This window comes from Scyliorhinus torazame, chromosome 2 (genome assembly GCF_047496885.1).
Source record: "Scyliorhinus torazame isolate Kashiwa2021f chromosome 2, sScyTor2.1, whole genome shotgun sequence".
NCBI classification, from domain to species: domain Eukaryota; kingdom Metazoa; phylum Chordata; class Chondrichthyes; order Carcharhiniformes; family Scyliorhinidae; genus Scyliorhinus; species Scyliorhinus torazame.
Window position 1 is genome coordinate 383,770,366 of NC_092708.1, and position 25,128 is coordinate 383,795,493.

Consider the following 25,128-nt stretch of genomic DNA (forward strand, 5'->3'; position numbering starts at 1 on the left):
AAAGAATAATCGACAAAGTGCATTGACAAACAGTGATTGGTTACAGTGCCGATCAAGGGCCCAAACAAAGCAAATACATGAGCAAGAGCAGCATAGGGCGTTGTGAATAGTGTTCTTACAGGGAACAGGTCAGTCCAAAGGAGAGTCGTTGAGGAGTCTAGTAGCTGTGGGGAAGAAGCTGTTCCAATGTCTGGATGAGCGAGTCTTCAGATTTCTGTATCTTTTGCCTGATGGAAGGGTTGACCTCTTCAGCAATGCTTTAAGGGGCATCTTGACAAATACATGAATAGGATGGGAATAGAGGGATACGGACCCAGGAAGTGTAGAGGATTGTAGTTTAGTCGGGCAGCATGGTCGGCACGGGCTTGGGGGGGCCGAAGGGCCTGTTCCTGTGCTGTACATTTCTTTGTTCTTTGTTTGTTGTTTGAGGACATCCCTAAAGTGTTCCGTTGTCGGCCAGGGAGTCTCCTGCCATAACCGAGTTCCGAGTCAAACAGTCGATCTCGAAGGAGATGGCTGCAGTTCCAGACACATATATACAGACAAAGTCAAAGATGCAAGACAATGCTTTGAATGCATGCATTTGCAGGTGATTGTGCCTTTACAGATCCAGAGATAGGGATAATCACAGGTGAAAGAGGTGTGAATTGTCCAAGCCAGGACAATTGGTAGGATTTCGCAAGCCCAGGCTAGATGGTGGGGGATGAATGTAATGCGACATGAATCCAAGGTCCTGGTTGAGGCCGTACTCATGTGTGCGGAACTTGGCTGCGGAACTTGGCTATAAGTTTCTGCTCGGCGATTTTGCGTTGTCGTGTGTCCTGAAGGCCGCCTTGGGGAACGCTTACCCGGAGATCAGAGGCTGATTGCTCTAGATTGCTGAAGTGTTCCCCGACTGGAAGGGAACATTCCTGCCTGGCGATTGTCGCGCGATGTCCGTTCATCCGTTGTCGCATGATCTTGCCAGTGTACCACGCTTCGGGACATCCTTTCCTGCAGCGTATGAGGTAGACAACGTTGGTCGAGTCGCATGAGTATGTACCGCGTACCTGGTGGGTGGTATTCTCATGTGTAATGGTGGTATCCATTTCATGATCTGGCACGTCTTGCAGAGATTGCCATGGTAGGGTGGTGTGGTGGCGTGGTCGCTGTTCTGAAGGCTGAGTAGTTTGCTGCAAACAATGATTTGTTTGAGGTTGCGCGGTTGTTTGAAGGCAAGGAGTGGGGGTGTGGGGATGACCTTGGCAAGATGTTCATCTTCATCGATGACGTGTTGAGGGCTGCAAAGAAGATGTCGTAGTTTCTCTGCTCCGGGAAAGTACTGGACGACGAAGGGTACCCTGTCGGTTGTGTCCCGTGTTTCTCTTCTGAGGAGGTTGGTGCAGTTTTTTAAGAAGGTTTCATTTAAACGTCAGGCAAAAGAACCCCTGAACGTGATGATTGAACAGAACTCTTTCGACCCCCATTATCTGCAGCCAGGAAAATCTGACCAGTCCCACAGATTATTTTTCACTCTGTGAGCATGGTGGATGTCCTTTTCTCCTTCCCATCTCCTTCTGCAGGCACAGGCTGCTCCTGGGCTTTGCTTCAATGGATGCCAGAGAACTTTTGGAACCTCAAGCATGTGAGGCCATTCTTCACAGTTCTTTGTGAGTGTCATAGAACATAGAACATTACAGCGCAGTACAGGCCCTTCGGCCCTCGATGTTGCGCCGACCTGTGAAACCACTATGAAGCCCATCTACACTATTCCCTTATCGTCCATATGCCTATCCAATGACCATTTGAATACCCTTAGTGTTGGCGAGTCCACTACTGTTGCAGGCAGGACATTCCACACCCTTACTACTCTCTGAGTAAAGAACCTACCTCTGACATTTGTCTTATATCTATCTCCCCTCAATTTAAAGCTATGTCCCCTCGTGCTAGACATCACCATCCGAGGAAAAGGCTCTCACTGTCCACCCTATCTAATCCTCTGATCATCTTGTATGCCTCAATTAAGTCACCTCTTAACCTTCTTCTCTCTAATGAAAACAGCCTCAAGTCCCTCAGTCTTTCCTCATAAGATCTTCCCTCCATACCAGGCAACATTCTGGTAAATCTCCTCTGCACCCTTTCCAATGCTTCCACATCCTTCCTATAATGCGGCGACCAGAATTGCACACAATACTCCAAATGCGGCCGCACCAGAGTTTTGTACAGCTGCAACACACTGTAAGCCTTCTTAACAGCCCTCTCAGCTTGGGTGGCAACTTTCAGGGATCTATGTACATGAACACCGAGATCTCGCTGCTCATCCACACTGCCAAGAATCTTACCATTAGCCCAGTACTCTGTCTTCCTGTTATTCCTTCCAAAATGAATCACCTCACACTTTTCTGCATTAAACTCCATTTGCCACCTCTCAGCCCAGCGCTGCAGCTTATCTATGTCCCTCTGTAACTTGTAACATCCTTCCGCACTGTCCACAACTCCACCGACTTTAGTGTCATCTGCAATTTTACTCACCCATCCTTCTACGCCCTCCTCCAGGTCATTTATAAAAATGACAAACAGCAGTGGCCCCAAAACAGATCCTTGTGGTACACCACTAGTAACTGGACTCCAATCTGAACACTTCCCATCAACCACCACCCTTTGTCTTCTTCCAGCTAGCCAATTTCTGATCAAAACTGTTAAATCTCCCTGAATCCCATGCCTCCATATTTTCTGCAGTAGCCTACCGTGGGGAACCTTATCAAACACTTTACTGAAATCCATATACACCACATCAACTGCTTTACCCTCATCCACCTGTTTGGTCACCTTCTCAAAGAACTCAATAAGGTTTGTGAGGCACGACCTACCCTTCACAAAACCGTGTTGACTATTTCTAATCAAATTATTCCTTTCCAGATGATTATACATCCTATCTCTTATAAACCTTTCCAAGATTTTGCCCACAACAGAAGTAAGGCTCACTGGTCTATAGTTACCGGGGTTGTCTCTACTCCCCTTCTTGAACGACGGGACAACATTTGCTATCCTCCAGTCTTCTGGCCTATTCCTGTAGACAAAGATGACTTAAAGATCAAAGCCAAAGGCTCAGCAATCTCCTCCCTAGCTTCCCAGAGAATCCTAGGATAAATCCCATCCGGCCCAGGGGACTTATCTATTTTCACACTTTCCAGAATTGCCAACACCTCCTCCTTGTGAACCTCAAGCCCTTCTAGTCTAGTAGCCTGAATCTCAGTATTCACCTCGACAACATTGTCTTTTTCCTGTGTGAATACTGACCAAAAATATTAATTTAGCACCTCTCCTATCTCCTCGGACTCCAAGCACAACTTCCCACTACTGTCCTTGACTGGCCCTACTCTTACCCTAGTCATTCTTTTATTCCTGTCATAGCTATAGAAAGCTTTAGGGTTATCCTTGATCCTACCTGCCAAAGACTTCTCGTGTCCCCTCCTGGCTCTTCTTAGCTCCCTCTTTAGGTCCTTCCTAGCTAACTTGTAACTCTCGAGCGCCCTAACTGAACCTTCATGTCTTATCTTTACATAAGCCTCCTTCTTCCTCTTGACAAGTGTTTTGACTGCTTTAGTAAACCACGGCTCCCTTGCTCGACCACTTCCTCCCTGCCTGACAGGTACATACTTATCAAGGACACGCAGTAGCTGTTCCTTGAACAAGCTCCACATTTCCATTGTGCCCATCCCCTGCAGTTTTCCTCTCCATCCGATGCATCCTAAGTCTTGCCTCATTGCATCATAATTGCCTTTCCCCCAGATATAACTCTTGCCCTGCGGTATATACCTATCCCTTTCCATCACTAAAGTAAACGTAATTGAATTGTGGTCACTATCACCAAAGTGCTCACCTCCCTCCAAATCTAACACCTGTCCTGGTTCACTACCCAGTACCAAATCCAATATGGCCTCGCCTCTCGTTGGCCTATCTACATACTGTGTCAAGAAACCCTCCTGCACACATTGGACAAAAATGGACCCATCTAAAGTACTCGAACTATAGCGTTTCCAGTCAATATTTGGAAAGTTAAAGTCCCCCATAACAACTACCCTGTTGCTTTCGTTCCTATCCAGAATCATCTTTGCAATCCTTTCCTCTACATCTCTGGAACTTTTCAGAGGCCTATAGAAAATCCCTAACAGGGTGACCTCTCCTTTCCTGTTTCTAACCTCAGCCCATACTACCTCAGTAGACGAGTCCTCATCAAATGTCCTTTCTGGCACCGTAATACTGTCCTTGACTAACAATGCCACCCCTCCCCCTCTTTTACCACCTTCCCTGAGCTTACTGAAATATCTAAACCCCAGCACCTGCAACAACCATTCCTGTCCCTGCTCTATCCTTGTCTGCGAAATGGCCACAACATTGAAGTCCCAGGTACCAACCCATGCCGCAAGTTCACCCACCTTATTCCGGATGCTCCTGGCATTGAAGTAGACACACTTTAAACCACCTTGCTGCCTGCCGGTACACTCCTGCAACTTTGAAACCTTACTCATGACCTAACTACTCTCAGGCTCCTGTATACTGGAGCTACAATTCAGGTTCCCAAGCCCCTGCTGAACTAGTTTGAACCCTCCCGAAGAGCATTAGCAAATTTCCCCCCCAGGATATAGGTACCCCTCTGGTCCAGGTGTAGACCATCCCGTTTGTAGAGGTCCCACTGACCCCAGAATGAGCCCCAATTATCCAGAAATCTGAAACCCTCCCTCCTGCACCATATCTGTAGCCACGTGTTCAACTCCTCTCTCTCCCTATTCCTCGTCTCGCTATCACGTGGCACGGGTAACAACCCAGAGATAATAACTCTGTCCTCTGGTTGTCCTGTGGGTCACAAATTTGGGCAATTTAAAACTCCTTTCGGATTGATGTTGACTACCTCCTATTTGCAGAACGATTCTCAGTAGACCATCCCGTTTGTAGAGGCCCCACCGACCCCAGAATGAGCACCAATTATCCAGAAATCTGAAACCCTCCCTCCTGCACCATCAGTAGTAAGGGCAGCATTTATTGCCCTTTCTTAATTCTCCTTGAGTGGGTAGCGGTCTTGAGGGCCAGCATTCTGTGTGGGGAGGGTATTCCCTCAATGCCTTTAGACTGAAAGCTCCAGAAATATATCCAGGAACACTGAACAAAGCTCCTAGTCAGCATGGCACATGGCTTGGAGGGGAACTTGCAGCTGGTACCGATGCCATGCATCAGGGGCGGCACAGTGGCAGTGGTTAGCACTACTGCCTCACAGCGCCAGGGACCCAGGTTCAATTCCGGCCTTGGATAACTGTCTGTGTGGAGTCTACACGTTCTCCCCGTGTCTGCGTGGGTTTCCTCCGGGCGCTCCGGTTTCCTCGCACAGTCCAAAGATGCGCAGGTTAGGTGATCGGCCACGCTAAATTGCCCCTCAGTGTCCAGGAATGTGCATGTTGAAGCAGTTACGGGGCCTCCGTGGGATGCTCTTTCAAAGGGTCGGTGCAGACCTGATGGGCTGAATGACCTCCTTCTGCACTTTAGGGATTGAGCACAGAATCTCTGCTGTGCAGAAGGAGGCTATTCGGCCCAATTGTATGGATCTGCTGCCCCTGGCCTCCTGGACAGTCGAGGTCGTGGGTGTAGAAGGTCTGTCGAAGGAGTTTCCGTGAGTTCCTGCATTGTATCTTGCAGGCCGCTGTGTGTCAGTGATGGAGGGAGTGAATCTTTAAGATGGTGGACAGGTTGCCTTGTCTTGGGTGGTGTTGAGCTTCTTGAGTGTTGTTGGAGCTGCAAGTGGAGAGTATTCCATCACACTCCTGACTTGTTCCTTGTAGGTGCTGGCAGGCTTTGGGAAGTCAGAAGGTCAGTCACTCACTGCAGTATTCCCAGCTTCTGACCTGCTCTTGCAGCCACAGAATTGATGTTCCTCATCCAATAAGTCTCTGCTAATGGTAAACTCCAGGATACCGAGGGTGTGGGGTTCACCTTGCACGGAAGTTGAACATTGAATCCGAAAGGAAAAAAAAGTAATTTGATTCACATGGAACCCTTCAGGACCACAGGATGTTTCAAATATTTTTACAAGCAATGAAGTATTTCTGAGGTGCAGTCGACGATGGTGAGTGTCTTGGAGGAGAACTGACTGGCGGTGGTGTCCCCATGTGTCTGCTGCCCTTGTCCTTCTGGGTGGCAGAGGTCGCGGGTTCGGAAGGGGCTGTCGAAGAAGCCTTGGTGAGTTGCTGCAGTTGCTTCCTGCAGAACCAACAGTGGCCATTGCCCCTGGTGGCGCTGTCGGCTTCCTGTTGACCAGCAGCTCTCTGAGGCAAGGCATCTTCCTGGAGAAAGACCAAAGATTCACCGCATAATTACTGAGGGATTGTCGGTCAGAAAATGAAAGCGTGGGGAGGAGGCGGGCTCCCCCCCTGACATTTAGGCTCAGATACGGGCAACCCATCCTTGGCGTGTAATCCAGCCCTATTTTTAAATGTATTAAGCCTTGGGTCCTGCCTGGCTTTTTAACTGCTTTCCCAACCTGCCCTGACACCTTGCGCCAGAAATCGTTTCAAAAGAATTTCCAATAAAAAGGCAATTATAACGTGGCCAATCCGCCTACGCTGCACATCGTTTCGGGTCGTGCTGGCGAGACCCATGCAGACACGGGGAGAATGCGCAAACTCCACAGGGACGGTGACCCGGGGCTGGGATCGAACCTGGGTCCTCGGCACTGTGAGGCAGCAGTGCTAACCACCGCGCCGCCCCAGTTGCGCCAGAAATGAGTGTGTCCAAAAAACAGAATTCCCGACAACGTTGGGGTGACCACAATGGGAAATCCCACTGGCCGGCAGCCGGAAGGGAGGGTGCGCGCCGGCCGGAAAACACGGCTGGCGGACCGGAGAATCGCACCCAGTGTCCGTCAGAGAAATTCTGTCTCAGCTCATCCTGTGTAACTTACATGCGCCAGCAGGTGGCGCGTGAAATGGGGATTCAGGCTGCCTGGTATGGGGTGGCCGGGGAGGGGGGCGTTCCAGCTGCAGTCTGCTTACTCACCAGGTTTAAATATTGATGGTTCAATCAGGAATAGCAGTGGCAGAACTTCAAAGGATTAGTGACTCACTGGTGAAGAAAATAGGGCGAACGTCACTTAGAGACTTGTGAGTCTCCACTGCAGCAATGCTTGCCCAGCGCAGGGCCAACAATAATAAAATTGCCTCGAGGTTCCTGTTAAAAGCTGCTCAAACCCATATCAGTGTAGCAGATGGATCCTGCACATTCAGCCAGCCAAACACCAGGCAGGTCTGCTGTTGTGGAGTTCCTGGGCGCGATTCACCCAGCTCCCGCGCCGGGCCGGAGAATCGCCGCAACCGCGCCATGCCGCCACGACGCCGGCGCACGATGCTCCGAGGTGCAGAGAATCGGCGCGATTTGCGCGCTACTGATTCTCCGGCCGCGCGGAAAAAGCAGAGGGGTCGGGGGGGCGGCCTGTGGGGGAGGGGAGGGGGGCTCCGATGGGGTCTGGCCCACGATCGGGGCCCACCGATTGGTGGGCCGGCCTCTTCCCCCTCCCCTCCCCCGGGCCTGCTCTGTTGCGCATCCGGCCCCAGAACCCCCGCGCCATGTTGCGTCGGGGCCGGAGCGTTCAGTAAAGCCACCGTGCAGGCGTGGGTTGGCGCATCGCCACTGCGCACCAGGAAGTGAGGCTGGAGCGGCGTGAACCGCTCCAGCGCCGTGCTGGCCCCCTGTGGGGGACAGAATCGCTGCTGCCCGCGCCCGTTTCGCGCCCTCGTGAAACCCGACGGAGTTCACGGCGGCGTGGACACTCTGTCCCGCGATCGGAGAATCGCGCCCCCTTTTTTTGTAAAGGGATTTCTGATATGCCGTTTGCATTTGACCATTGCATCTAAACATGCTGTCTAGTCAGGGCAGTGGGTTTGACATTGACAGGGCAGCCAGCATGTGCCTCCAAGGGACAAGGCTATCAGCTCACGAGCTAACCTCCTTCCCTGGCTCCCAAGGCAAGGTGCTGGGGCTCGACTGTCATCATCATTAACTCCCATCTGCTTGTAAGGACCAAGGGCGGGATTTTCCAGTCCTGCCGGATAGACTTTGGGCTGGGCGTTCCCCAGGAAAACCCCGGCCCAGGAGTTGAAATTTCGAATAAGTCAGCGTCCCTGATATTGTCCAAGGCCCAGGGAAATCTACGAAAGAGAAGGATGGAATCTGCATTTAGATAGCACCGTTCCTGGCAGCAGGAGGTTGCCTGATGGTCAAATAAGTATTTTTTTGAAGTCCAGTCGCCTTTGGAATGTAGGAAGTTGGGCAGTCAGTTTGTGCGCAATAGGGTCCACACAAGTAAAAGCCCCTGGGACAGATATAGCACACTGTGCCGGGGAGGGGGGGCTGCACCTGTTTAATACCCATACGGAGAGCACATCATAAAACCGGCCCGAATGAATGACAATGATAAGTTGTAAAACGTTACGTCGCAGCGAGAAAAATGACAAGAGAATCTGTTTCTTGTAATGTTGATTGAGGAATAAATATTGGCCAGGGCACAAAGAGAACTGGCACATGGCCACCCGAGAGGGCAGGCATGGATTCAGTTTTAACAAGTCATCCGACAGATGTGCGCCAACATTACAGCACTCCCGCTGTGCTGAATTGAAGCTGTAGAGTATATCTCTTGCACTGTAGCATAACGAAGGCAGCATTTTAGACGTGGAGATGCCGGCGTTGGACTGGGGTGGGCACAGTGAGAAGTCTTACAACACCAGATTAAAGTCCAACAGGTTTGTTTCAAATCACTAGCTTTTGGAGCACTGCTCCTTCCTCAGGTGAATGATTCACCTGTTTATTCACCTGAGGAAGGAGCAGTGCTCCGAAAGCTAGTGATTTGAAACAAACCTGTTGGACTTTAACCTGGTGTTGTAAGCATTTTAGAGGTAGGTTATCAACTCACAAGCTAGCCGACCTTGGGTGACTGTGTGGAGTTTGCACGTTCTCCCCGTGCCTGTGTGGGTTTCCTCCAGGTGCTCCAGTTTTCGCCCAGAGTCCAACGATGGGCAGGTTAAGTGGATTGGCCGCGCTACATTGCCCCTTAGCGACCAAAGATGTGCAGGCTAGGTGGGGTTACGGGGATAGGGTGGGTGAGTGGGTCCAGTTGGCGTGCTCTTTCCGAGGGTCAGTGCAGATGCGAGGGGCCAAATGGCCTCCTTCTGCACTGTCGGGGTTCTATGCATTCTGTGGAAGTTGCGTGATGGTTTGTGCAGGTGCAGTTGTGTCACTGGTGAAGCTGAAAGCATCCTGCGGAGAAAGCGGGTCACATTCCAAACACAGAGAGCCCCCCGTTAATGCAGTGCATGCGTGGGCATGAGGTACAGTGCTGCCTGAGTCCTCGTTCTACCAAATGTAATGAACTGTTGTGTGATGTAATAGTCCTCCAGAAATGGTGAGCATTGAGCTGCTTTTAAATGGAACTTGAATTGAGACTCAGTGTTCCTCTTTTCCGCCTATATGCACGATGCAGGCTAATTGAGGTTAGCCGGGCTGTTTGATCCTAGCAAATGCGGCTATGAAAGCAACTGCACTCCAGAACAGGATAAATTGTCTGAGGGTTAAGAGAATGTCAGCCTGGATGTGAAGCAATTCCATTGAAGGGAAGATAATGATATGAAACATGATAATTAAGACTCTTTGTATTTTGCAATCAACCCTGTGGAATTCCTTGTGAAGTCCGATTGGTGTAGAAGCAAAGGTCCCATAAACTTTGTCGCTGGTGATTCTTAAAGGGGTAAGGACATCTTGGTAACACGTCTTGCAAAAAGGCTCACAATGACTAAGCTGACATCGAGGGCAAAATGCGACTTCTGCTCATATCCTGACAACGCAAATTTGATCTCTTCTCATTTTTTTTAGAAAAAAGCAAGAAGTGTAAGTTGTCCCTCTTGGCAGATTTTATGTGAAAAGTCCCTGAGTTGTTCAGGCTTGGAGAGGCCCAGGATCAATTACTGCATTGTGTTGGGTGAGCTAATTGTAGTGACCAACGAAGCAAACAGCTTTTGAGTTGATAAGACCATAACAACAGGAGATGGCAAAGGCCTTTATCTTATCATAGAATTTACAGTGCAGAAGGAGGCCATTCGGCCCATCGAGTCTGCACCGGCTCTTGGAAAGAGCACCCCACCCAAGGTCCACACCTCCACCCTATCCCCATAACCCAGTAACCCCACCCAACACTAAGGGCAATTTTGGACACTATGGGCAATTTAGCATAGCCAATCCACCTAACCCGCACATCTTTGGACTGTGGGAGGAAACCTGAGCACCCGGAGGAAATCCACGCACACACGGGGAGGATGTGCAGACTCCGCACAGACAGCGACCCAAGCCGGAATCGAACCTGGGACCCTGGAGCTGTGAAGCATTTATGCTATCCACAATGCTACCGTGCTGCCCACTTATCTTCATAGAACCATAGAATTCCTACAGCACAGAAGGAAGCCATTCTGCACCGTCCCTCCCAAAGAGCCACCTACCTAACCCACTCCTCCACCCTATCCCCTTAACCCCACCTAACCTGCCCATCTTTGGACACTAAGGAGCAATTTAGCATGGCCAATCCACCTAACCTGATCATCTTTGGGACTGTGGGAGGAAACCGGAGCACCCTGAGGAAACCCACACAGACACGGGGAGAAAGTGAAAACTCCACACAGACAGTCACCCAAGGTCACAATTGGACCCGGGTCCCTGGCGCTGTAAGGCAGCAGTGCTAACCGCTGTGCCACTGCGCTGACTATCTGTGACACATGTACAAGGATACCCAGGTCCCTCTGTACAGCAGAGTTCTGCATTTTCTGTCCATTCAAATAATACGCTGGTTTTCTTTTCTTCCTAGCAAATTGGTCAAGCCCTCATTTCCCTCCATTACACTTCATCTGCAGTGCGCAGCACGGTAGCACAGTGGTTAGCACTATGGTTTCACAGCGCCAGGGTCCCAGGTTCAATTCCCGGTTTGGGTCACTGTCTGTGCGGAGTCTGCACGTTCTCCCCGTGTCTGCGTGGGTTTCCTCCGGGTGCTCTGGTTTCCTCCCACAAGTCCCAAAAGATGTGCTGTTAGGTAATTTGGACATTTTGAATTCTCCCTCTGTGTACCCGAACAGGTGCCGGAAAGTGGCGACGAGGGGCTTTTCACAGTAACTTCATTGCAGTGTTAATGTAAGCCTACTTGTAACAATAAAGATTATTATTATTATCTGCCACATTTTTGCCCACTCACTTAACCTGCCTATTTCCCTCTGCTGACTGTGTCCTCCAGTTGGATGTTACTTTCCGACCTATCTTTATACCTTCAGCAAATCTGACCACAATTCACTCTGTCCCATCATCCCAGTCATTAATATAGATTGTAAAGTGTTGAACCTCCAACACTGAACCACACGGCATTTGACTAGTTAGAGTTTGCCAAATTGAAAATGACCCACTTATCCTGACTCTCTGTTTACTGTTAATTAGCCAATTCTCTATCCATGCTAATATTTCACCCCCAGCACCATGAACTCTTACTTTGTGCAGTAACCTTTTTGTGGCACTTTGTTGAAAGCTATTTGGAAATCTGAATACATTACATCTACTGGTTCTCCTTTATCTACCCTGCTTGTTACACCCACACCGAATGATTTCCTCAAGCGTGATTTCCCTCTCATAAAACCATGTTGACTCTGCTTAATTCTATTATGATTTTCCAAATGTCTTGCCATATACTTCCTTAATAATGGCCAGAATTCTCCGGCCATTGCGATTAATTTTTTCCACTGGTAGTGCACCCCCACCAGTGGGTTTATAGGTGCCGTGGAGTGGCTAAATTGGAAAATCCCACTGACAAGCAGCAGGAAGATAGAATCCCGCCACCAGAGAACAGCGTGGGACCGAAAAATATATCCGATTGGGGGACCAGAGAATCCCGCACAATCCAGCATTTTCCCAATGACAGAAGTTAGGTTAATTAGCCGATAGTTTCCTGGTTTCTGTTTGCCTCCTTTCTTGAATAGAGGTGTTGCATTTGATGTGGGTTATAGTTCAACAGAAATGTCAAGGGTGCGTGTGTGTATGTTTATTTATGTATCGGTGTGTGTGATTATGTGCGTGCGAGTGTTGTGTGTGATTATGTCTTTGTGTGTGCATGTGTGCGACTATGTCTGCATGTGTGAGATTGTGTATGTGTGTGTATATATGCAGAAGGCTTCAGGTGATATTAGGGCCATACTGCTAACTACCTTGTGACAATCAGGTGCACTTGTGTAATGGACAAATGATCGAGGGAATGTGAATTCAGATCCCACCATGACAGTTTGAGAATTTAAATTAAATTAATTTTATTAAAAATGAATATAGGTGATCTGGAAACGGTCAGGTAATTGTTGAAATAAAAACAAACTGGTTTAATAATGTCCTTCAGGGAAGGAATCCTGCCGTCCTGACCCAACTGGGCAAATGTGGGACTTCAGTCCCTAACCAACATGCCAAACTCTTAATTGCCCATTGAAGTCATCTAACAGTTGTGTCAAATTGCTATCACATGGGGCAGAAAGTAATCCATTTGACAGAACCCCGCCCCATCAGCTGGAGAGCGGGCGAGAGCACTGTGTCACTTATTGTAGCGAAGCCCATCTGAATTGAATGCTCATTCAGGCACTTAACTGAATAGGGGTGGGATTTCCCCAGGATTAAGGACCCTGAGAGCGGGAGCCGAGCCCAGCCTGCTGAGAGCTGGCAACCAACCAGAGGCCAGCAGCTCCATTAAACGGCAGTGCCGCAGGGGAGGTATGGGCTGCTGCCAGTATGACACCCACCCAAGGCCGAAGATTGCCACTGGACCCCATGTGATTGATCACAGGAAGCGGGGGGCAATAGGGAGGAGGGGGTGGGGTCAGCAGGCAGGGCGGGGCGGGGCGGGGCTGACTCTAGGCCAACCACACACCCCCTGATGCCGGATCGCTCGATCTGGCACCGGGTGCCTTCGACCAGGGCCGTGCAAGCAAACATGTCAGGACTGACTTGTCCTGCATCATGCATAGCAGTGGTATGAAACCCTTCAGTGGACGTAAATTATCCACTCAAGAGCCTCAACTGATGGTACGCTGGCCAGGCTGTCCAGGGGCCTTCTTAGCACAAAATTAATCACGTGCGGAGGAAGGAAGGTGGGAGGGTTTCACCACCTACCTGCCTGATTAAATACCCCCCACCAATAAACCCACTGTAGGGGAGGACATTAAGTTCCATCCTTGTTGTGTGAACAGTGACTTTTGGAAAACAAATCAAAGGATGCATTTTACTGGGACATCCACTGTTGTGGGAGAGTTTTTTTCACTAAGTTCCTCACAAATGTACAGTGCCGTGGCTCTCTTCCCCTTCACTCCCAGGCAACATTAGGGCAGCATGTGGCACAGTGGTTAGCACTGCTGTCTCACCGCGCCGGGGACCCGGGTTCAATTCCGACCTCAAACGACTGCGTTGAATTTGCACATTCTTCCCGATCTGCGTGGGTTTCCTCCGGGTGCTCCGTTTTTTTCCCACAGTTCAAAGATGTGCATGTTGGGTAGATTGGCCACGCTAAATTACTCCGAGATGGGGTTAAGGTGTTGGGGTGGGGGATTGGGCCTAGATAGGGTGCTCTCTCAGTAGGGTGCAGACTCGATGGGCTGAATGGCCTCTTGCTGCACTGTCGGATTCTGTGATTATCTCGTTGAAGGTGGCATATAGTTTACCTGTTTTCCCCCCAAGTGCTTGACAATTCTTTTTAACGAACACAGCCTCTTAAATAAATATCGCCCGGCATCAGATGGAGTTAAGGAGCTGAATCCAGGTCAGTCACGGTATCATTGAAAGGTTCGGAACATCAAGGATGGATGGTCCGCTCCTGTTCCGATGTTCCTGTAAGAAAAGTCCCGTGAAGAAGGGCTGGAGTGCGAAGATTGGGTGAATGTGATAACTGAGCAATCCTGAATGAAGGGAATAAAAATCCAAGAGATTATATAGCGGGGTACCCAAAAGATCTCTTGGGTAAAATGCGGCCTGTTTCCGTGATGAGTGAGTTGGCAGCTGTGATGCACCACACATTGGACACGTTGCACTTTCAGTCTTATTTCCGTTTGGGTTCTGGCCTTTTGAGTGTGCAGAAGAATGCAGTGCGTGAATCGCTCAATCCTTTCTCGTTCAATCTTCAAACTATTGCTGGTGTGTATACTATTTCACACGGGACACTTGTCTGTGTTTAAATCACGGTTCCATGTTGGGTATTTGTTCATCTTCCAGTCTGCATTCCCTCACAGGTACCAGACCTAACTGGCTGCTAATTTGACAATTGCCCAGTAACGATGACCCAGGTCTCCCTCACCCCCGAAGTGTTTTAGTCTGAGGCCGCAGTAGTTTTCCGAAGGCCCCCAGCCCCAGCCCCCTACCGCCAGGCTCCCAGCTCAGGGGCATCTTTATAATTCAACTGGGAGCCGGATGGATCCCAGCTGTTTGGAAGCAAAAAGCCAGTTGTGTCGACAGCAGGGAGAAATCGGGCTGACAAAATTGTTATCGCCACTTTTTAGTTCAGTCATGGAAGATTCCAGCAGGGATTTCTGGCCATTCAGCCCGTCGTTTCCGAGTGGCTCTTTGAAAGAGCGGTTGTATTTAATCCCGATGTCCTTCCTTTTGAGCAGAAATTGTTTTTGAAATTATGTGTGGAGTCAATGTCCACCACCTTTCCCAGTCGGGCGTTCCACACTACAGAAAAGCTCTATGGCAGACTTGGTAATTAGCCATAACCCACCAAGGACCATAAGGCGTATCTCGCTCTCTCCATTAGTGGAGAGAATTCATTAAATACGTAAGTAAAGTAAAGCCGCCAGAATCCCAGAAGACCATAGGCTTCTTTCCCCTTTGACAGGGAGAGCTGACTGATGGGGATTTAACCTGAGGGTCACCACACCTCAAGGATGAGAAGGTGGGGCTTTCATGGATAACCTGAGCCAGTACGGGGATTAAACCCGCGCTGTTGCATCACAAACCAGCTGTCCAGCCAACTGAGCTGAACCGGCCCCCAATTAGTTAAACAGCTTGAGGGGGAAGGACAGGAGGCAGACTTCCACGTGCCTTCACATCCGGTGCAGGGGTTGAATCCTTGCTGTTGGTAACCCTTCTGCGTCCCACACCAGCCATCTAGCCAACTGAGTTAACCAACCCCTCCGTGAGCCAGCCTTACTAATAAAAGAAGTTTAGGGGGTGCACGGTGAATGTGTCGTGGTGCCTCAGCAAGAGTCACAGGACAGTTACAGATGAGCAAGGCCGTTTGTCCTACTTAAGCTCATTCATCCATCCCTTAAATAAGTCCAAAGTTTTTCATACCAGTTTCAAATGCCTGCAAGCGGGGAGTGATAGTAAAATTACTCTTTTGTTGCAACGATGGCATAAAGCAACTTTAAATCAAACCGCAAAAACACTACCAGAAGCCAGTTTATTCTGCAAACTAGATTTGTGTCCATTTGACTGGTGAGTTAATCTTGACATCCGAGAATGTGTCATTATAATACATGTTCTTTTGACATATATTGTAAATAATGTACTTGTATTTTCCAATACAGGAGGTTTAAAAAATGTCCTTGGAGGGAATGTTGTTCACAACCTAACCTGGTTAGGCTTTGTGTATACGAGTGTGTGTGTGTGTGTGTGTGAGTTTTGAAATATTCCGTGCACTTGTGGAACCGATCCCCTTTCAAAACAGACGGGTATGTTCTCCCTCCGTCCCACCTCCTGTTGACTGTCTGTTTTTTTAATCTCCCCCATCAAGGTCCCAGCACAACCTGCCAAGAAGACTCCTGCACCAACTACGGGATCTGCATCCAACAATGGGAGGGCTACACGTGCGACTGCTCCATGACCTCGTACAGCGGCAGTCAGTGCAATGACCGTGAGTGACTGCTTCCATTTTCCCCCTATGCTGACTGAGCTCAGCAGGCTTTTTTGAGCAAGGCTTTCCCAGTGCGACGGGCCCTTCTTGGGTGTCTAACAGGCAGTGCTGGGGAAAGAAATTCTAGGCCTGAGATCTTGGAAGTGCTTGTAACTGAAGAAGGAAAGTTTGGGGGGGGGGGGGGGGGTGTCATTGATCCGACGCACCTTTTTGGTTTTGCCTGGCAGCTCACTGGTTAACTGTGTTTGCCATGTGCCAACTTTGCCATTGACCGGCTTGTGTACAAATCGTCCGCTAAGCAGTTTTACCCAAACGTATCGAGCAATGTGCTGCCAAAAGAAATGATAATTCTTGGAGTGCAAGTTTCTAGGATGTTGTTGTTAAGTCGATGCCGCCAAATCTATTAGACGCCTGTGAGGAAAGCTGGAAGGGGCGGGCTACACCATTGTCTGTTGCTGTCGCGGGCAAGGGGGTTTTGAAATATTCACCTGCCTAGCCACCATTGGATAATGGAAGTGTCTCCATTGCATCTTAGCGAAGAGTTCAGGAAAAGGCGATAGATCAGTCTCTCTGCTCTAGCTGTGGGGATAATTGGCATCAGAAATATGATGGACAGCTTCTATGATTCAATCTGGAGGAAAGGGGCACATGTGAAACATTAATAACCCATTTTTCTTTCCTGGAGTACTGGTGGACTTGGAATGACAGAAAAATGACACAATGCTAACAGGTCCTTTGACGTAGCCAGTCCCTACTGGTGCTTATCCACCATAGAAGCAGTGACCTGAATCCCATCTGGCCTGCTTCTTCCCATAATTCTTTGTACTGCTTTCCATCAAGCACCGATTAAATTTGAATTGGGACGGGGTATGGCCAGCCGTTGGAGGCAGGTTGGGAGGAGGGAAGGCCTGTCAGTAGCCCAGCTGAAGGCTTTAGAGGGAAGCCCGGCACCTGACACAGAATATTCCCAGAAGCGGGAAACACCAGAGATTCGGCCACCCGCTGGCTGACTGGGGGGTTGGCGGCCGATTAACCCCCACCTCCCGCCTAAATTCAAGCTGGCGTCGGAGCAGGCCTCTGCTACGTGGGGATTCCGCCAGGCAGAGCGAGGCGTGTCCCAATATCCTGGAGGAGAGAGGGGTGGCCCTTTCTTTCTGGCCGCTCGGTGTCCCATGTAGGGGTGCTACCTACCCTCAGCGCCTCCTGCACCACCCCTGGCGGGGCCCACCTCTCCAATGCCAGAACCTTGCCCGGGTGCATTCCTTACCTACCTTTCCCTTGGGGTGTTACTTCCCTTGCTGCCACATTCAACCTTTAATTGGCTTCTACACAAACAACACTCAAGATTACAAAGACACAGACTTACGCTGTGATAACTCCAGCAGTCTGAATTATTTCACAGGTAGCCTTTTGGGGGCAGAAATGAAAGTCCCTGTGCAATTTGAATCATACATTTGAACCAAGCGGCGCAAGGAGCTTGTTTGAGCGCCTCATCTCTTTTCTATTTATTACATCTGTGCAGGAAAAGAAAATCTAAATTCGAGCAACATGGTGCTGGCAGCAGGGCAAAAGGCTGAACTTTTCTTTTTTTTTAAAGCGTTGCGGAAGTGGCATCTTTCCCTGTATTCAAATATTAATCTGGCCATGAGTGGGCTGAGGCACTCAGCCAGTTGGTGCATTGGGTGCTAGTTTCAGCTGTTACTGCTTTGACTGCTGACCACAGGCTAGGTTTGGATTCAGATGTGAATTTGAGTCCATTTTAACGCTTAATGCCCCCTCCTGGTGGCTACAATAGATGACCCGTGCATTTTTCTCATTCCCAGACCAGTCCTGCACTATGAGTTATAATGGGGGGGGGGGCTTGGATTTCAAACCTTTCATTTGACAGATTGCAATGGTTGGTTGAAGCAGGTGGATTTCACAACGCCCGGTTGAACTTTTGCCACGTTACGATTGCCTATGCTTATCCACTTTCAATGATTCGCGTTGGAAAATGTTGCCATGCACCATGGTCTCAGCACACAGGGATGTTGTTGCTGCCCTTGCCTTTGACGAAGGGAGAGGAAGCATCAAAACTTTTGCAGGTAGGTTCTCCTCAGCTCCATTCATGGGAGCGGTGTTGAAGTGTTATTGAGGTCAGACTGTGGTGAACTCACTGTTCTGTCTCCGAAAATGAATGCTGTAAGCCGCAGTGCTGTGATGGAGTTTAAGTTGGCCTGGTTGCTTATTTTTTTGTACTGGAGATAGTTCCAACAGCTGGGAGATCTTCACCCTGTTTTAAACAGCACTCGCTGCTGAAAATGACTACCACAGGGATGATAACAACAAAAGAAAAAACAGTTGCCATTGGAATGCATTAGTTTGTTACGAGTGACATTTCAGCAGAGGCTGCTGGACCAGCCTGGTCACAATCACTGCGTGAGAATGGGGTCGTAGTGTTTGTTATGTGGGTCGAGATTCCTGAGCGCTCGCTGGTAAATTGCTTGCTGTAAGTTTCTCTGTCTGTTGTTGAACCTCATTGAAGTAAGAAGTACACTTTTATTTCTGACACTGCACAGCATGATTTCAGCCTCATAATGTCCGATTCATTCGAGGATTTCTCACCTCTCTCCCCTTCGTGTGGTGGTAGTGCTCAGTGTGGATGACGGTATCTTCATTGAGGAGCTGTTTCTCTGTCTGTTGGATGCTCACAGAGAAATGGAGAGGTGATGATCTATTAGCTGGAGTTAAGAGCATCTTGATGATGCCTAAAGGGAGAATATATTTTCCGAGACATCTGCAATGGTTGGTTGCCAGGTCGATGGGACAAGGGGGATGGCGAATTCGCTGGAGAAACACTTTGGTAAATGTGTCAAAGTAATTGCGTGCACAATTCTCTTGTCAAGCGAGTACTGTTTCTATATTGCAAGCATCGGCACATGCATAGGCTAAGCGACTGCAGAAACACACACACACACACACACAATACTCTTGTTATGAGTGTAGCACGATCAATCACTCATGACAGAAGAGATGGAGTCAAACAATGGCTTTATTACGCAGACTTGTTCCCCAGCAGCACAGTTAGAGAATGCGGCTGCTGGGAGTACCCGAGCTCTTATACTCCGCTTTACTGGGTGGAGCCAGTAGGCGGCTGATCCAATCGGGACCCAGCATCTATCCACCAATAGCCTCTCAGCATCACAGGGTACCGTAATACCCCGAATACATACCACCCCAATGAGCGACAAAACAAACCCTGCTAAATCAATCAGCGGCTTCCAACCAAAACTTCATTGTCAAATTAGGAAAGGCACATACGCAGGGGGCGGGATTCTCCTGCCCCCCAGCCGCGTGTTTCTTGGTGGTGTGCCGTTCGCTGGCGGCGGGATTCTCTCCTCCCGCAGTTTGTCGATGGGATTTCCCATTGTAGCCGCTCACCGGGAAACCCGCGGGCGGTGTTGCGTTGCAGATGGGGGACAAAGAATCCCGAGGGGCGGAGAATTCAGGCCAGCGTCTTAAGTTGCATGATCTCAGTGCGATGAACCCGCACCCCGCTTCCTCTAACACCGTCCATTTTTTAATCATTTGGCCCTCTTATTAGCCAATTGTGACTACACTTAAAGACCTACCTCTGTGCCAAGGAAAGCTAGCATTCCGAATCCTTGAATGGCACCCATTTTCCTATCTTGAACGGGACAATGGCCCTTGATTATGTTTTTAACTACATTCCAATAAAGATTTTTGACCTCGGTGCCGAATGAATTCAGCACGCCATCTCTGGCCGTGTGTATTTATTAATTAGTTTTAGCTTGTTGCTTGGCCTCTATTAACCCTTTCCCAATATCCACTACTGCTAAATTACTCTTCGTTGTAGCCCAGTTTGTCCAGCTCACATCTTCCAACAGAGGGGTTTGAGTATTAACTTGGAGTCGAGGCATTTCTTGGCAGAGGAGAAAGACAGTCAAAGTGAGAGGGAGAAAATCAGTCATTCACTTCTTTTTCCACTGGTAAGCATTAGAGTCTACTGTGGTGTGAGGGAGATTGGGAAGGAAGTTCATTCATGGGCGAAGAGGAATCCTGTAGGAGGGATGAGCTTGGGCCAAAGGCTGGAATTCTCTGGTCATTGCGGGCTCCCTTTTCCCACCGGCAGCGCCCACGGGTTTCCCGGAGGCATGGGGTAGCTTCGATGGGAAATCCCATTGACAAGCGGCGGGAAGAGAGAATCCCGCCGCCAGCAAACGGCGCGCCGCCGGGAAACCCGTGACTGGGAGACCGGAGAATCCCGCCCAAACCCCGCACCTCCAGCACTTCACGGCAGTAGAATTTGATTGGAATGATCGTGTGGGTTCATGCGTCTTCAGTATCTCGAGTCGTAGTAAAAGTCAGCAATGCTGCAGAATTCCCTGAGTAAACAATTAAAGTCATTGTGTTATTTTGAGTATTTGTTTTGTGTGAAATCTGTTCCCCGAAGACCATAAACCCACAAAGGTGGAAAAAAGACAAGATGGAAAGTTTTTTTTCTTAATTTTAAAAACTGCTAACATCGCGAATCAGGGGCGAAATTCTCCGGAAACGGCACGATGTCCGCCGACTGGCGCCCAAAATGGCGCAAATCAGACGGGCATCGCGCCGCCCCAAAGGTGCGGAATGCTCCGCATCTTTGGGGGCCGAGCCCCAACCTTAAGGGGCTAGGTTGGCGCCGGACGAATTTACACCCCGCCAGCTGGCGGAAAAGGCCTTTGGTGCCCCGCCAGCTGGCGCGGAAATGACCTCTACGGGCGGCGCATGCGCGGGAGCGTCAGCGGCCGCTGACGGCATACCCGCGCATTGGAGGGAGTCTCTTCTGCCTCCACCATGGTGGAGACTGTGGCGGAGGCAGAAGGGAAAGAGTGCCCCCACGGCACAGGCCCGCCCGCGGATCGGTGGGCCCCGATCGCGGGCCAGGCCACCGTGGGGGCACCCCCCCGGGGCCAGATCGCCCCGCGCCCCCCCCCCCCCAGGACCCCGGAGCCCGTCCGCGCTGCCTTGTCCCGTCGGTAAGGTAGGTGGTTTAATTTATGCCGGCGGGACAGGCATTTTAGCGACGGGACTTCGGCCCATCCGGGCCGGAGAATCGCGCGGCCCCCCCAACCGGCGCGACGCAATTCCCGCCCCCGCCGAATATCCGGTGCTGGAGACTTCGGCAACTGGCGGGGGCGGGATTTACGCCAGCCCCGGCGATTCTCCGACCCGTTGGGGGTCGGAGAATCTCGCCCCTAGCTTTGAAATATGCTATTGAAAACGTGGCAGGCAAAATTCCCATTCTTGGTCACCAGCATTCGAGCAGTCTACATGGGGCCTGATTAATGTATGTTATCAATTCTGTGTCGCATACCTATCACATGGTGCACGGGAAAGCATGGATAGAAAATCATTAAATCGTATTTCCGACACAGCAACAGTGAGGGAGGTTGGGGGTGGGGGGGGGGGGGAGGTGGAATACTCCGACCAGCCGCACTTTTTTCTCCGTCCCGGCAGCCGGCCAATGGGGTTTCCCGTTGTGGGCGCAATGGAGGATCCCGCCGACAGAGAATCCAGCCCTGAATTTCCTGGAGCAGTGGTAAAGGCTCCAAGTTCAGTACTGTCCTTGTGCCGGGGTGTGCAAGGGAGGGGGGGGGGGGGGGAGTGGAGGCGCACGGGAGCGAGAAGGGTAATGACTCACAAAATCACTAGCTTATTATCCTGGCTTCACTGCGTGAACTGATGGATATTTACCCAATACAACCAGTGTGTAGTTGTCGACATTTGCAGTTAAAGTGAAGTATGGGAGCCTGGATGTACACAATGTGGATCAACTGGTCCAGGATGGATCCACCGGGTCCTCTCAGATACCCAACTGGAATTGGGTCTGAGTGCCTCAAGAACTCTGCCTTCTGCATTTTGCTTATTTGTTGACTTGCTAGTCTGTCACTTGAAACTTCATGAGAAATCTTGATCTGCCCTTTTCTCCTACTTGTGCGCGACACAGTAATTCAGAAGTTAAGGATGGGTGGGTGGGTGGGGGGGGGGGGTGCGTGGGAGAGGAGGGAACAGTTGGGATGAAGTGTAATTATTGTTGAGCCATGGTGGAAGTTGGTGAAAAGGTCCCCTGCTGAAATAAGTGGATCTTTCCTGAGTGGCCGGTGGCTCTTCCCCATTTCCGATCGCTCGAGAGCAGGACTGGAATGAAAGTAGGAAATTCCAACATGGAAGTTCCCCATGAGAGTTGGACATTTGTTTTTAGATGTACTGTCTGAACGTGCGCATGATGCCTGAGGTTGGATTGATAGCTCAGTCCAGGCCCTGCCACTGACAGTATAGCTGTTCTCTTAACGAGCAGGAATACCGAATGATTGAACCTAACCAGTGGATAACAAATAAACTGAACATGTATGCGCATTTACAAAGACCGACAGTCACACCTTCACACGAAAATAACCTTGAATGTATCATGAGAGCATCTTGAATGAATAAAATACAAGGGAAATGGCAGCACACATTGAGTAAGGAATACTGTACAGAGTTAACAATCCTGTATCAATCAACCTTTGGGTAGCGATGGATGTCGGGTCAATAGGGGTAAATATTTTGGGTTTCAGCACATGGTTCGTAATCTGACGTTGCAGATTGTTGTTATCAAGAGATTATTGTACTGCCCATGTATGCATGTGTGTGGGATGCGTGTGTGTGGGTGACTGCGTTTGTGTGTGGGTGGATGTGCATGTGCTGCATTTGTGTGTGGGTGGATGTGTGTGTGCTGCGTTAGTGTGTGGGTTTGTGTGTGTGTGTGTGTGCTGCATGTGTGTGGGTGGATCTGTACGTGCTGCGTGTGTGTGGTGGATGTGTGTGTGCTGCATTTGTCTGTGGGTGGATGTGTGTGTGCTGCGTTAGTGTGTGGGTGGATGTGTGTGTGTGCTGCGTGTGTGTGGGTGGATGTGTGTGTGTGCTGCGTGTGTGTGGGTAGGTGTGCGTGGGTGGATATGTGTGCGCTGCGTGTGTGTAGGTGGATGTGTGTGTGTGCTGCGTGTGTGTGGGTAGATGTGCGTGTGCGTGGGTGGATATGTGTGTGCTGCGTGTGTGTGGTGGATGTGTGTGTGCTGCGTTAGTGTGTGGGTGGATGTGTGTGTGTGTGCTGCGTGCATGTGGGTGGATGTGTGTGTGCTGCGTGTGTGTGGGTGGATATGTATGTGCTGCGTGTGTGGGTGGATGTGTGTGTGTGCTGCGTGTGTGTGGGTAGATGTGCGTGTGCGTGGGTGGATATGTGTGTGCTGCGTGTGTGTGGGTGGATGTGTGTGTGTGCTGCGTGTGTGTGGGTGGATGTGTGCGTGTGCTGCGCGTGTGTGGGTGGATGTGCGTGTGCGTGGGTGGATATGTGTGTGCTGCGTGTGTGTGGGTGGATGTGTGTGTGTGCTGCGTGTGTGTGGGTGGATGTGCGTGGGTGGATATGTGTGTGCTGCGTGTGGGTGAATGTGGTTTGCTGTGTTTGTATGCATGAGTTATGTGTGCATGTGTGCTGTACATGTATATGTGAATGTGTGCTGTACGTGTGTGTGTGTGCACATGCGGTGCGGTGCGTTGTGCATGCTCATGCGGTGCATGTGTGTGCTGTGTGTGGTCACGTGCGGTGCATGTGTGTGTGCGCAGCGCTGAGTGTGTGTCTGTGTGCGCCGATGTGTGTGCAGCGGTGTGTGTGCGTGTCTGTGCAGTTGTATGGGTGTGTCGATGTGTGTGCGACGGTGTGTGTGTGCGTCGGTGTGTGTGTGTGTAAGTGTATGTGTGCGGCAGTAGTGTGTGTGTGAGCAGTGGTGTGTGTCTGTGTGTGTGTGCAGTGATGTGTGTGTGCGTGCGCAGTGGTGTGTTTGTGCGGCGGCAGTGTGTACATGCGGCGGCGGTGTGTGTGTCTGTGCGCGCGGCGGCTGTGTGTGTGATGGTGTGTGTGCATGTGCGGCGGTGCGTGTGTGTGTGTGTGTGTGTGGGTGGTGGATGTGTGTGTGCTGCGTGTGTGTGTTGTGTGTGCGTGGGTGGATATGTGTGTGCTGCATGTGGGTGAATGTGGTGTGCTGTGTTTGTGTGTGTGAGTTGTGTGTGCATGTGTGCTGTATGTGTATATGTGCATGTGTGCTCTACGTGTGTGTGTGCACATGCAGTGCATTGTGCGTGCTCATGCGGTGCATGTGTGCGCTGTATGTGGTCACGTGCGGTGCGTGTGTGTGTGCAGCGCTGAGTGTGTGTCTGTGTGTGCGGTGGTGTGTGTTTGTGCCTGTGTGTGCGTGTCTGTGTGCAGTGGTATGTGTGTGTCGGTGTGTGCGGCAGTGTGTAGCGGTGTGTGCGCGGCGGTGTGCCTGTCTGTGTATGCGGCTGTGTGTGTATGTGTTTGTGCAGCGGTGTGTGTGAATGTGCGTCTATGCATGCGGTGGTCTGTGTGTGTGTGTCTGTCTGTGTGTGTGCGCGCGCGCAGTGCGGCGGTGTGTGAGTCTGTGTGTGTCTGTGTGTGCGGTGGTGTGTACATGTGCAGCGGTGTGTGTGTGATGTGCGCAAGGCGGGATGTGTGAGATGTGCGCAGGGCGGTGTGTGTGGGGAGCGGTGTTTGCATGTGCCGTGTTGTGCGCATGTGCCTGTGTCTGTGTGTGCAGCAGTGTGGGTGTGTGTGTGCAGCAGTGTGGGTGTGTGTGTGCGGTGGTGTGTGTGTGCAGCAGTGTGGGTGTGTGCGGTGGTGTGTGTGTGCAGCAGTGTGTGTGTGCGGTGGTGTGTGTGTGCAGCAGTGTGGGTGTGTGTGTGTGTGTGTTTGATGTAGCATTTTGGAGAACAGAACAAGGGGAGCTGTGACTAGAGTTCATCCACTCGCAACACGGGCACATTCTCCCGGAGCTGACAGACTAACTTGCCTGCCAGGGCAGCTCATGAATAAGGAACGCCAGGCAATGAGACTTCATAAAACAATTAACCTGCTGCCTGACCCCTGCTGGAATTACACTCGTGCTGATAGTCTTTAAAAGAAAGCGGGTGAAAAATATCACTCCTCGAGGTTGCTTTAGGCTTTCCAGACCAGGAAAACGGAGATTTCAAAGATAAAATTGTAAATGACACGAGAGAAAAATGGAACATTGCTTGAATTAAATTGCGATAATGGAACAGTGGGGCACGGGTTCAAATTGGTGGAAAGCAAATTTAAGATGTCAGGAAGTTCTTCACCGAAA

At 50.3% G+C, this 25,128-nt stretch overlaps 1 protein-coding gene across 6 annotated transcripts in view; it reads left to right on the top strand.

Annotated features, from left to right (window-relative positions):
* nrxn3a (neurexin 3a) overlaps positions 1–25,128 on the top strand; it is a 2,368,971-nt gene that overhangs the window by 1,162,974 nt on the left and 1,180,869 nt on the right. For all 6 annotated transcript variants that reach the window (XM_072493615.1, XM_072493593.1, XM_072493594.1 and 3 more), the window contains one exon: positions 15,812–15,931. In XM_072493615.1, coding sequence (XP_072349716.1) covers positions 15,812–15,931 — 120 coding nt within the window. The remainder of the gene's footprint in view (positions 1–15,811; positions 15,932–25,128) is intronic.